Source organism: Pristiophorus japonicus, chromosome 20 (assembly GCF_044704955.1).
Source record: "Pristiophorus japonicus isolate sPriJap1 chromosome 20, sPriJap1.hap1, whole genome shotgun sequence".
NCBI classification, from domain to species: domain Eukaryota; kingdom Metazoa; phylum Chordata; class Chondrichthyes; family Pristiophoridae; genus Pristiophorus; species Pristiophorus japonicus.
Window position 1 is genome coordinate 91,465,634 of NC_091996.1, and position 13,812 is coordinate 91,479,445.

Consider the following 13,812-nt stretch of genomic DNA (forward strand, 5'->3'; position numbering starts at 1 on the left):
GGGGAGCAGAGGGACAGCTACCCACAGGACTGTAGTCTGAGCAAAGCAGTCAGGGGCTGCAATGCGACTGCTATGGATTTGTGGGGACAGAGGGCTGTTTTAATGAATTGCATCATCGCCCCTTTGCAGCCCAATGATTCTTTGAACGGAGAACATGACAATAGTAAGGTTGATTTTCGCACCCCTGGCACCAGTGGGTGCTCTAGGAAATGATCACTTTTTCATACAGAATTTCATCCTCTGCAGGTTTGTGCATCTCGTATGCAAAAGACAGGCCCCCCTGGAGGTGGCCAGGCCTGGAGGGCCCCTGATGGAGGTGCTCAAGGCGAGAGGGCCCCTGATGGAGGTGCTCAAGGCGAGAGGGCCCCTGATGGAGGTGCTCAAGGCGAGAGGGCCCCTGATGGAGGTGCTCAAGGCGAGAGGGCCCCTGATGGAGGTGCCCAGGGCAGCACAAGGCTCGCTGGAGTGAGGAGAATTCAATGTGTTGCACTGGGACGGTGTGACTGTAGGAAGTCACTGGGCTTTTCCTTGGCTCCAGCTCTGGTCGTGAGGAGAGCTCAATAGCTTCCTTCTTGATGGAGAAGTTGACAGACTGCTTTGTGTATTGCAATTCGCTTTTAATGAGCGTGGACTGGAAGTTGCCCAAACTGGGATACATTGACCCAGGGCTGGGCCATTGCTTACTGGGAGTTGACACCAACTGTCGGGGCAAGCATGGCAGTGAATAGTTGTCAAATGGCTGCTGCAGGTAGTCCGATGGTTTCCCGTACACCACAGCGTTATTCTGCAAAAGAGAAAGAAAACTCTAAATACAGCAACATCGTTCCTTATAAAATCAACAGGCTTTTAAAACTCAACATTGGCATACTGGAGGCAGAGGAAATGATGCGCAGATAGTCATTTTAAATGCTTCTAAGGGCTGGGACAGAAAAACTGGTTGGCAACTTCTCAAAAGCTGCTCACATTTTACTTCTGGCGATATCACAGTTGGAGTCGGAGCAACTTTGAGGAAATTCCTGACTGATACTTAGAAGAGGACATAGATGCCCCCAGAGGCCTGTGGAGGCTCAGTCGTTGAGTATATTCAAGACAGAGGTCGATAGATTTTTGGATATTAAGGGAATCAAGGGATATGGGGATGGAGCAGGAAAGTGGAGTTGAGCTCGAAGATCAGCCATGATCTCATTGAATGGCGGAGCAGGCTCGAGGGGCCGAATGGCCGACTCCTGCTCCTATGTCCTAGATACAAGAGATTTAGGACAAAACAGGAAAAGCTTTTAATACACAGTTGCGATGCTGAGGGATGCACGCACGACCAGAGTTAGAGATTGAAACAGAGACCACGTCAACGTTTAATATTCAGGCGAAAGCTCATTGACCTGAAACATAAACTCTGTTTCTCTCTCCACAGATGCTGCCTGACTTGCTGAGTGTTTCCAGCACTTTCTGTTTATATTTTAAACATTTAACAGGACCAATAGGGCGGGGGAGAAAGAGAAAATAAAAGGAATCCGGGAACAGGGCGGGACTTGGGATTGAGTCATGTGGTGGTTGGGGAGGGGGAGGGGATGAGTGAATGGGACAGCTTAGACCAAAGACCTTGTAATCTCTGCAATTCCTTCAAACTTGCTGCCGTCCTTCACCAGACCCTGCCCCACAGCACCTGTGGGCTCTCGATGAAGGGAACACTGTCTGCATTAACCTCCCGCGTTTACAGTCTGATTTGCAATTTAACAGTTTGTCCAAAATCATAAATGCAAAAGGAATATTGGTTGAAAGAGCAAGGACACTCTCCCAAAATCATCGTTCCACGCCCCCTCCCCCAAACCCAGTCAGTGCAGCAGGCTATTCCACTGTGGATGTCTGCACATGGACTCACCAGTGATAGGTCAGTCTGTAAGAAGCCGATGTGAGGGCCGTTAAAAGGCTCCTTCAGAATGCGTTTCACTTTCATGCGACGATTCTGAAACCAGGTCTTCACCTAAAAAGAAAATTCCATTTCGTTATAACAGCGACTCTCGTGTGTCAAGAGCCCCACAGAGTAACTCACCCAAGTGGCTGCTAAAACTGGACCTCTGACCCTGGGCAGGTTAGTCCCAAACTTCAGCAGAAACTCAAAAAAAAACTTGGGACGGCAAACAATGCCGTGGGATCTTTCGCGTCCATGTGAGGGGCTGGACAGGGTCTCCGTTTAATGCCTCATCCAAAAGTAGGCCCGTCCGACAGTGCAGCATTGGGAGTGCCGGCCTGAAGCCTGTGCTCGATTCTCTGTAGTGGGCCTCGATCACAACCCTTTGAAAGCTTAAGCAGAGTGGAGGAATTTGGAGAGAGCAGGAATCCAGTGCGGGAGGAGGAAGGTGGTTGAGACGGCGGACTGAAAGAAGGAGGAGTGGAGCCAAGTTAACAGGCCCGCAAGTGGGAGAGCGAGATAAAGAGATAAAGGTAGGCCCAAGAGCGCGGGGACACGAGCCTCAGGGACCGAGGCACACTAAAGCCTCAAGTGTCGTCAACACCAGGGAAGGAGCTAAGGGAAGCGTGCAGCAACCCAGACTCCCCACCCACCCGTCCCTTCGACCATCGTCTGCCCCACCTGTGACAGAGACTGTAGGTCCCGCATTGGATTCCTCAGCCACCCAAGAACTCATTTTTAGTGTGGAAGCAAGTCAGGTGGCCTTATATTTTAGGTTGCTTGACTCCAGCAGTTTCACGAAAGTAGGTTCACAGTGTCGGACTCTGGCCTCGGGTGCTAAGCTGCTCGTCTGCAGAACAAAGGCCCTAGCGGCCCCAGCATGTCTGGGTGGAGTGAGGTGTGAAAGGTTTGGACACTGAGTCACTGCTACCCTATTCACAGAGCACTGCAGTTAGCGGCCCATTTACACACCTTTAACCTGCAGCATATTACAAAAGAGCCTTCACAGAAAGCAGCCTAACTACAAGCTCAAGAACAACAAGGCAACGGGAGTAGATGGAATCCCCGCTGAGGCGAGAAAGTATGGTGGACAATTGGCACGAAACACCAAACCATCCCCAAGATGGACATGAGTCAGAATTACACACCAAATCATTGAAACCCAACATTCCATAAGTTTCTCCCTCTACATCCTACTCCCAAAGACTTTCCCAGCTTATTAATTTTACTACTCTGGGCAGGCTACATTGTCCACATCATCATAATTATCATAGGCAGTCCCTCAGAATCGAGGAAGACTTGTTTCCTCTCCTAAAGTGAGTCCTTTGGTGGCTGAACAGTCCAATACGAGAATCACAGACCCTGTCACAGGTGACACAGACATTTGTCGGGGGAAGGTGGGACAGATTTGTCGCGCGCTCCTTCCACTGCCTGTGCCTGACCTCTTCACACTCGTAGAGTTGAGATTCGAAGAGCTCAATGCCCTCCCGGATGCACTTTCTCCACCGAGGGCGGTCTTCGGCCAGGGTCTCCCAGGCGTCAGTGGTGATGTCGCACATGTCCACATGCCAGACACGAGACTCCCAAGGCAAGTGCTCTATTTGGAACTCCTTCACGGCAAATGAGCCAAAAGGTGGGCAGAGAAAACGTTACAAGGACACCCTCAAAGCGTCCCTGATAAAGTGCAACATCCCCACCGACACCTGGTAGTCCCTGGGCCAAAGACCGCCCCAAGTGAAGGAAGTGCATCCGGGAGGGCACTGAGCACCTCGAGTCTCGTCACCGAGAGCATGCAGAAACCAAGCGCAGGCAGCGGAAGGAGCGTGCGGTAAACCAGTCCCACCCACCCTTTCCTTCAACTACTGTCTGTCCCACCTGTGACAAGGGACTGTGGCTCTCGTATTGGACTGTTCAGCCACCTATGGACTCATTTTAAGAGTGGAAGCAAGTCTTCCTCGATTCCGAGGGACTGCCTCTGATGATGATGATTTTACAAAAGTATGAACTGCTGGAGGGACTCAGCAGCAGCTGCTCACTGGGATCTGACCCTCAGGATACTATTCACAGAGCCACTGCCCACAAAAACATACTGGGAACGCAGCAAATCAGCAATAAGTACTGAGAGTGCCAGAAACGCTCAGCAGGTCAGGCAGCATCTGACGGAGGACATTGCCCTGAAACGTTAATTGTTTCTCTACAGATACTTCCTGGCCTGCTGAGCGTTTCCAGCATTCTCTGGTTTCACCATTGCTGCCCAAAGACCTGGCCTGGGATCCAGGGTGGACACAACAACAACTTGTATTTATATAGCACCTTTAAAGTAGTGAAACGTCCAAAGGCACTTCACAGGAGTGTTGTGCGATAACAATTTGACACTGAGCCGCATAAGTAGAAATTAACGCAGGTGACCAGAAGCTGGGTCAAAGAGGTCAGTTGTAAGAAGCATCTTAAAGGAGGAAAGAGGTTGCGGGGTTTAGGGAGGGAGTTCCAGAGCTTGGGGCCCAGGCAACAGAAGGCACGGCCACCAATGCTGGAGTGATTTTAAATCAGGGATGCTGAGGAGGGCAGAATTAGAGCAGACGACAACTTGAGAGGGTTGTGGGGCTGGAGGAGATTACAGAGATTGGAGGTGGGGGGGGGGGGGGGAAGGTGAAGAGGCAGTGGAGAAATTTGAAAACAAGGATGAGAATTTTGAAATCGAGGCGTTGCTTAACCAGAAGCCAATGTAGGTCAGCGAGCACAGGGGGTGATGGGTGAGCGGGACTCGGTGCGAGTTAGGACACGGGGGCAGCGAGCACAGGGGGTGATGGGTGAGCGGGACTCGGTGCGAGTTAGGACACGGGGCAGTGAGCACAGGGGGTGATGGGTGAGCGGGACTCGGTGCGAGTTAGGACACGGGGTCAGCGAGCACAGGGGGTGATGGGTGAGCGGGACTCGGTGCGAGTTAGGACATGGGGCAGCCGAATTTTGGATCACCTCTAGTTTATGTAGGGTAGAATGTGGAAGACCAGCCAGGAGTGGGTTGGAATAGTCAGGTCTAGAGGTAACAAAGGCATGGATGAGGGCTTCAGCAGCAGATGAGCTGAGGCAGGGGCGGAGACGGGCGATGTTACGGAGCTGGAACTAGGCGGTCTTAGTTATGCTTCGGATATGTGGTCAAACGCTCATTTCTGGGTCAAATATGACACCAAGATTGTGAACAGTGTGGTTCAGCCTCAGACAGGAGTTGGGAGACGGATGGAGTCCGTGGCTCGGGTACGGAGTTTGTGGCGGGGGACTGAAAATAATGGCTTCGGTCTTCCCAATATTCAATTGGAGAAAATTTCTGCTCATCCAGAACTGGAGGGGTCGAGAGAAATGGTAGTGAATGTAGAGCTGGGTGTCATCAGTGTACATGGGAAAACTGGCAGTGTTTTCGTATGATGTCGCCAGGGGGAAACATGTAGATGAGAGATAGGAGGGGACCAAGGATAGATCCTTGGGGGACACCAGAGGTAATGATGCGGGGGCGGGAAGAGAAGCCGTTGCAGGTGATTCTCTGGCTATGGTTAGATAGACAAGTATGGAACCAGGCGAGTGCAGTCCCACCCAGCTGGACGATGGTGGAGAGGCGTTGGAGGAGGATGGAGTGGTCAATGGGGTCAAAGGCTGCAGACAGGTCCAGGAGAATGAAGAGGGATAGTTTGCCTTTGTCACAAAGAATGTAATTTGTGTCTTTGATGAGAGCCGTTTCGGTATTGTGGCAGGGGCGGAAACCGGATTCAAACATGGAGTTGCTGGAAGGATGGATCCACATCAACGACTCCCACCTCCCGGGCTGGGAGCCAGGAGAGGGGAGTTCGGCTGCTCTCCCATCACTGCCTGGTTCAAACCTCATCCTTCCATTGGGCTGCACAACAGGCAAAAACTAACACCAGTAACTTCAAAATACCAGGAAACTTCCAGTGCAGAGGACTGTACACCTTGTGCAGTGTATATACAGCATTATCTGTGCAGGGTACTGTACACGCCATGTAGCGCATATACCGCCGTACGCATGCGGTGCACATTTTGTGCATATACTGTGGAGTACAGGATCTCACTGCTGACGAGAGGTCATTGACCTGAAACATTAACTGTTTCTCTCTCCGCCGATGTTGCCTGACCTGCTGAGTATTTTCAGCCTTTTCGATACTGAACTACCCATCCTGTGTATACCCCATGCATGGACTGGATCGTAGAATGTTACAGCACAGGAGGCCATTTGGCCCATCCTGGCTGTGCTGACTGTGAAAGAGCAGTCCAATTAATCTCAGTCCCCCTGCTCTTTCCCCCATAGTCCTGTAAAATTTCCACTTATTTAATTTGTTTCCACCATCCTTTCAGGCAGTGTATTCCAGATCATAAATCGCCTCTGGTTCTTTTGCCAATTTTCTTAAATGTGACCTCTGGTTACCAACCCTCCCGCCACTGGAAACAGTTCCTCCTTATTTACTCTTCATGATTTTGAACACCTACGAAATCTCCCCCATAACCGTCTCTGTTCAAGGAGAAAACCCCAGTCTCTGCATGCAACTGAAGTCTTTCATCCCTGGAACCATTCTAGCAAATCTCTGCAACCTCTCCAAGGCCTCAATATCCTTCCTAAAGTGTGGTGCTCAGAATTGGCTCAATACTCTAGCTGGAGCCTAATCAATATATTATAAAGTATAACTTGCTTGCTTTTGTATTTTCAGGCCTCTTGATAAAGCTAAGGATTTTGTATGTTTCTCAACCTGTCCCGCCAACTTCAAATAAATGATGTACATACACCACAGGGTCTCTGTTCCTGTTCCTGTACCTCCCTTAACATTGTACCAGTTAGTTCATATTGCCGCTCCGCATTCTTATCAAAAATATATCACTTCACACTTTCCAGTATTAGATTTAATCTGCCACATGTCCATCCATTTCACCAATCGGTCTTGCCCCCTCCCGAAGTCTCTCATACACTGTTTTCTACATTTACAAGTTTCATGCCATCTGCAAACTTTGAAATTATGCCCTGTCCAGGCCATTAATATACATCAAAAAGAGCAGAGGTCCCAACACTGACCCCTGGGAAACACCACAGTATACTTCAGAGAATTGTGAACCTGTGGAATTTTCTACCACAAGTTGTTGAGGCCAGTTCGTTAGATATTGTGACTCTTATGGCTAAAGGGATCAAAGGGGTATGGAGAGAAAGCAGGAATGGGGTACTGAAGTTGCATGATCAGCCATAATCATATTGAATGGTGGTGCAGGCTCGAAGGGCCGAATGGCCTACTCCTGCACCTATTTTCTACATTTCTAGGTTTGCCTACAGTCTGAAAAACAAGTTATTCATCACTGCTGTTTTCTGTCCTTTGGCCAATGTTGTATCCACATAGCCACTGCCCCTTTAATCCATAGGCTCAAATTATCAAATGCCTCTTGAAAGCCTATATACAAAACATCTACCGCATTGTTCTCATCAACCCTCTTCGTTACTTCAAAAGAACTCAATCAAGTTAGTTAAACACAATTTGCCTTCAACAAATTTGTGCTGGATTTATTTTGATCCCAGATTAATTGTCTCTGAATTTCTCCACTACCGACGTTAGGCTGACTGGCCTGTAGTTGATAGGTTAACACTCTTAATATAATCCTCTGGCACCAACCCCCATATCCAAGGAGGATTGGAAGCTTGTGGCCAGAGCCTCTGCAATTTCCACTCTTGCTTCCGTCAATAACCGAGAATGCATCCCATCCGGACTGGTGACTGATACATTGAGGATCATCAATCTTTCAGTACCTCCGCTTTAGTTTTATCCTATCCAAAATCACTACTTCCCCTTCCTTTAGTACCTCATGCATGCTCTCTGCTTGCACAAGTTGCTTTCCTTTTTGTTCCTGAATCAGCTCCATCCTTCTATTTGTTTACAAAGACTTGGGCCCCCTCCCTCAGTACTGCCCCTCCGACAGTGCGGCGCTCCCTCAGCACTGCCCCTCCGACAGCGCGGCGCTCCCTCAGCACTGCCCCTCCGACAGCGCGGCGCTCCCTCAGCACTGCCCCTCCGACAGCGCGGCGCTCCCTCAGCACTGCCCCTCCGACAGCGCGGCGCTCCCTCAGCACTGCCCCTCCGACAGCGCGGCGCTCCCTCAGCACTGCCCCTCCGACAGCGCGGCGCTCCCTCAGCACTGCCCCTCCGACAGCGCGGCGCTCCCTCAGCACTGCCCCTCCGACAGCGCGGCGCTCCCTCAGCACTGCCCCTCCGACAGCGCGGCGCTCCCTCAGCACTGCCCCTCCGACAGCGCGGCGCTCCCTCAGCACTGCCCCTCCGACAGCGCGGCGCTCCCTCAGCACTGCCCCTCCGACAGCGCGGCGCTCCCTCAGCACTGCCCCTCCGACAGCGCGGCGCTCCCTCAGCACTGCCCCTCCGACAGCGCGGCGCTCCCTCAGCACTGCCCCTCCGACAGCGCGGCGCTCCCTCAGCACTGCCCCTCCGACAGCGCGGCGCTCCCTCAGCACCGCCCTGGAGTGCCACTCTCCATTATGTGCTTAAAGTCTCTGGAACGGGACTTGAATGCACAACCTCTCAACCCGGGAGTGAGTGATACCTACTGAGCCACTTGGGGAGGTTTAGGCGGTTCCAGAGATTTGGAGCAGCAAGGTCATGAAGGAAATTGAAGAGGATGAGAAGTTGGGGGGCCTGGGGGCCAGCAAGGACAGAATAATGGGTGTACGAGAGTTAGGAGACAGATAGCAGAGTTTTGAACGAGTTGAAGCTTACAGGTGGTGGGGGATGGGATGCTGGCCAGGGGAGCATTGGAATAGTCGAGCCCAGAGGCGACAAAGCACAGATGAGGGTTTCAGCAAATGAGCCGAGGCGGGTGATGTTAGAGACGGAAGTGAGCAAGTGGGCTTTATAAATCGCCCTGGAACCCGGCATCCCCCCCCCCCCCCCGACTATTAGGCAACCACCATCCCTTTGCCCCACCTTTGAAGACCAGGCCTTCAGCCACCTTGGCCCCACACCTTCACCTCTCCTTTATACCCTCCTAATATATCTTGCTTTGGCTCAGCATCCATTTGTTGCTCACACCGCAGCATCTTGTGGGGTCCTCGTCTGTCGAAGCTGGTGTATATTTTTAGGGCCTCACTTGCGGGGAGTCATTTATACTGCAGGATTCAGCAAATAAAAAAACATGGCCAACTGTATACGCAACGTTTGGCTTGATGAATGGGACAGCTTCGCGACGACGCATGTCCATTCAGGTAAAGCAATAAGGGAATGGGAGGCCGAGTCAAAAACGGAGATCCCACACAACAGTCGTTAATCTTTGCCAGCAGCACCCCTAAATCCACCCTGCCCGCACTGGTGCTCCATTATTTACAAAGGACACAGGCATGGTGTGTAAAGAATCAGCCCATTCACAGGTGGGTTCCTCTCCACAGCCGCACATTACCTGCTGGCTGCTCAGTCCCAGCGCGTTGCCCAGGTCCTGCCGTTCTGATGCGGAGACATATCTCTGGAGCTGGAAGCGTTGTTGGAGAACTTGCAGCTGCTCGGCACTGAAGATTGTCCGCCCTTTGCACTTCTTCGCTGCGGATTGCTCGCTCGAGCCGCTCCCCGCGACAGAATCCAACCAAGAGTCTTCACTGGCATCGAGGCTTTCCAAATCGTCCTGGGAGTCTGCCTCAGACAGCATAATGCTGGGAGCTACAGGGAATGGGACACTAATTTAAGACCAAATCACAAATGGCAGCACAAACACACCTTCAAAATTAAATGGAAGTTTCCCTCACCACACCTCTTCGCCTTCTGCACTGCCTGATTTTTCATACTGTTTGACATCAGGTTCTGGATGAACAAAAATGTCCTCCAATCAAATATTTGAGGACTGAAGTCATGGTCTTTGGTCCCGGTCACAAACTCCGATCCCTAGCCACCGGCTCCAGCCCTCTCTCTGACCCAGAGATGCGCATCCAACCTCATATCCTATCCCTCACCAAGACCCCCCCATTTCCACCTCCGTAACATCGCCCATCTCCACCCATCTGCTATTGAAACCCTCATCCGTGCCTTTGTTACCGCCAGACTGACTATTCCAACGCTCTCCTGGCCGGCCTCACATCTTCCATCCTCCGTAAATTTCCAATCATCTAAACATGTGCTGCCCATGTCCTAACTCACACCAAGTCCCGTCCAACCTGTGCTCGCTGACCTACAATGGCTCAGAGACATGGACCAAGTACTTTCGACACCTCAAGTCGCTGGAGAAATGCCACCAACAATGTCTCCGCAAGATCCTACAAATCCCCTGGGAGGACAGACGCACCAACATTAGCGTCCTCGACCAGGCCAACATCCCCAGCATTGAAGCACTGACCGCACTTGATAAACTCCGCTGGGCAGGCCACATCGTTCACATGCCAGACACGAGACTCCCAAAGCAAGCGCTCTACTCGGAACTCCTTCACAGCAAGCGAGCCAAATGCATGCAGAGGAAACGTTATAAGGACACCCTCAAAGCCTCCCTGATAAAGTGCAACATCTCCACTGACACCTGGGAGTTCCTGGCCAAAGACCACCCTGGGGGGGGGGGGGGGGGGGGGGGGTTGCTGAGCACCTCGAGTCTCATCGCCGAGAGCATGCAGAAAGCAAGCGCAGGCAGCGGAAGGAGCATGCGGAAAATCAGTCCCACCCACCCTTTCCCTCAACGACTGTCTGTTCCACCTGTGACAGGGAATGTGGTTCTCGTATTGGATTGTTCAGCCACCTAAGGACTCATTTTAAGAGTGGAAGCAAGTCTTCCTCGATTCCGAGGGACTGCCCATGATGATATTGGCGTCACAATTGGTCTAGGCTCCAGATCAGAATCCAGTCACTACTGGAATATAATGTATAAAAAGTAAAAAAAGCAGTGGCCACCACAGTTGACTAACCACACTCGGTCTCGGCTCATGCAGCAAGGAAGCAAGCCTTGTGGAGCCTGTGCCCTGGGACTGCACCCCAGTGAGTCACAGCCCCCAGGAGAGGAGCGAGGAAACAGGAGGAAGGTAGTGCCTGATTATAAAATTCTTGGTCCTGGTTCCCAGATCAGGTGCCAATGTTTGTAACCCCAAGGGGTGGAGCAGTGGTGGGGGAGGGCGATGTGCACCTTACCTACAGTCGCAGAGGAATTGGTTGCCACTTCTTTCACCACAAAGCCCATGTCACCGGTCTCAGCAAAGTCCCTCTGTTCTGAAGAATATTCATAGCCACAATCTCCAACAGATTCCGGAGAGGTGGCAGCTGCATACAAACACCGACGCACATTAATTCTGTTCAGTCAAAGATACTTACAACAATAACTTATATTTATATAGCACCTTTAACGCAGTGAACGTCCCATGGTGCTTCACAGGAGTATCATGATATAAAACATTTTGACACAGAGCCGTACAAGTAGAAATTAGGGCAGGTGGCCAAAAGCTTGGTCAAAGAGGTAGGTTTTCAGGAGCGTCTTGAAGGAGGAGAGAGAGGTAAAGGCGGAGAGGTTTAGACAGGGAGTTCCAGAGCTTGGGGCCCAGGCACGGCCACCAATGGTGGAGCGATTATAATCAGGGATGTTCAAGAGGGCAGAATTAGAGGAGCGCAGACATCTCTTGGGGGGTGGGGGGGGGGGGGGGGGGTTGTGGGGCTGGAGGAGATTACAGACATAGGGAGGGGCGAGACCATGGAGCCATGGAGGGATTTGAAAATAAAGGATGAGAATTTTGAAATTGAGGTGTTGCTTAACCGGGAGCCAATGTCAGTCAGCGAGCACAGGGGGTGATGGGTGAGTGGGACATGGTGCAAGTTAGGACACGGGGCAGCAGAGTTTTGGATCACCTCCAATTTACATGGGGGTAGAATGTGGGAGGCCGGCCAGGAGTACGTTGGAATAGTCAAGTCTAGAGGTAACAAAGGCATGGATGAGGGCTTCAGCAGCGGATGAGCTGAGGCAAGGGCGGAGACGGGCAATGTTACGGAGGGGGAAATAGGCGGGTTTAGTTATGCTGTGCATATGTGGCCGGAAGCTCATTTCAGGATCAAATATGACACCAAGGTTGCGAACAGTCTGGTTCAGCCTCAGGCAGGAGTTGGGGAGAGGGATGGAGTCAATGGTGAGGACCGAAAACAATGGCTTCGGTCTTCCCAATATTCAATTTGATGCACTTGCACCCAGAACTAGAACACCATACAGCTCACTAATCCACTGGAACTAGTTCAAAAACCGCAGTTAGGCAGTGGTCACACGGAGATTGGCTACATTACAACACTTCCAAAGTACTTCCTTGGCTATAAAGCACCTTGGGACATCCTGAGGTTGTGAAAGGCGCTCGAATTTCAAGTCTTTTTCCCTTCTCTTTATTCCATTGTGGGTTACATAGCAGCAAGCTGAGTCAATGAGCCCCTTGTACATAAACTAATCAGACAGCGTTTAGCTCAGACTCAATGCAAATGAACTGTCCTTCACATAGTCCAATGTAATTCACGATCTGTTTATTCCAAACAAGTTGAAATCATTGTGTGTGAGAAAGTTTTATTAGGATGTTAACAAGCAGGACTCAAGCCATATCTGGCACAGGAAAAATGGGCCATCCTTCTCCTTCTGTGTGGTACCATTCCATATAACCCTCCCCAAATGGTGTAAGATTGCGTTCTGCTCCCTGAAGCACCTCCAGCCTTGCCTCAATACTTACCCTCGCCCATCGAGCAGCACGAGGCAGTGCTACTGTTCTCAGTCAGATCTACCTCAGCTTCTGCTGGCTCAGAGAAGGAAAGTTTCTGATAGTGTTCTGGCCAGTATTCCACAGCAGGGCTGCAGTGAGGGTTCAAAGTAGCGTTATCTGTCCACAGGAGGAGAACGAGATTAGATTAGTACAACATCTGAGGGAAACAGGAACAGCCAGGTGGAGCGAGGGCAATGCAAGACACTAACTGGACTCTACACAGGTCTAGGAACGCATCAAATGCTTCTCCGAGTGGGAAAATATACCCCAATACCTGAGGGAGACACCAGTGATCATAGAACGATAAACAGTTTAGGAAGAGGCCATTTGGCCCACTGTGTCTGTGCCGGCTGAGAGATAGAGCAATCCAATTAGTCCCACTCCCCTGCTCTTTCCTCATAATTTTCCTCTTCACGTATCTATCCAATTCTCTTTTGAAAGTTACTATTGAATCTGCTTCCACAGACCTTTCATGCAGCACGTTCCAGATCGTAACAACTTGTTGCATTAAAAAACCTCATCTCTCCTCTGGTTCTTTTGCCAATGACCTTAAATCGGTGTCCTTTGGCTATCGGTCCTGCTACCAGCGGAAACCGTTTCTCCTTACTTACTCATCATAATTTTGAACGACTATCAAATCTCCCCTCAACCTTCTCTGCTCCAAGGAGAACCCCAGCTTACATAGAAACATAGAAAATAGGTGCAGGAGTAGGCCATTCGAGCTTGCACCACCATTCAATATGATCATGGCTGATACAACTTCATTACTCCATTCCTGCTTTCTCTCCATACCCCTTTAGCCGTAAGGGCCACATCTAACTCCCTTTTGAATATATCTAACGAACTGGCCTCAACAACTTTCTTTGGTAGAGAATTCCACATGCTCACAATTCTCCGAGTGAAGAAGTTTCTCCTCATCTCGGTCCAAAATGACTTACCCCTTATCCTTAGACTGTGACCCCTGGTTCTGGACTTCCCCAACATCGGGAGCATTCTTCCTGCATCTAACCTGTCTGATCCCGTCAGAATTTTATATGTTTCTCTGAGATCCCCTCATTCTTCTAAATTCCAGTGAATATAAGCCTAGTCGATCCAGTCTTTCTTCATAGGTCAGTCCTGCCATCCCGGGAACCAGTCTGGTGAACCTTCGCTGCACTCCCTC

At 50.8% G+C, this 13,812-nt stretch overlaps 1 protein-coding gene across 1 annotated transcript; it reads right to left on the reverse strand.

Annotated features, from left to right (window-relative positions):
* Positions 1 to 202: 202 nt before the first annotated feature.
* On the reverse strand, positions 203 to 12,630 carry LOC139232833 (uncharacterized). The gene is made up of 5 exons (XM_070863326.1): positions 12,621 to 12,630; positions 11,059 to 11,187; positions 9,359 to 9,612; positions 1,880 to 1,981; positions 203 to 784 (listed from the first exon to the last, which is right to left on the reverse strand). Exons 1-5 carry the CDS (start codon positions 12,628 to 12,630, stop codon positions 203 to 205), a joined length of 1,077 nt encoding a protein of 358 aa, XP_070719427.1.
* Positions 12,631 to 13,812: the final 1,182 nt, after the last annotated feature.

What these genes read in the sequence shown, in the direction of transcription:
- LOC139232833 (XM_070863326.1), bottom strand. An exon ending in TGGGACTGAGCAGCCAGCAG is followed by an intron (nt 1,982 to 9,358) that starts GTAATGTGCGGC and finishes TTTTCTTTTTAG; the next exon opens with GTGAAGACCTGGTTTCAGAA. An exon ending in TACAGACTGACCTATCACTG is followed by an intron (nt 785 to 1,879) that starts GTGAGTCCATGT and finishes TCTCTTTTGCAG; the next exon opens with AATAACGCTGTGGTGTACGG.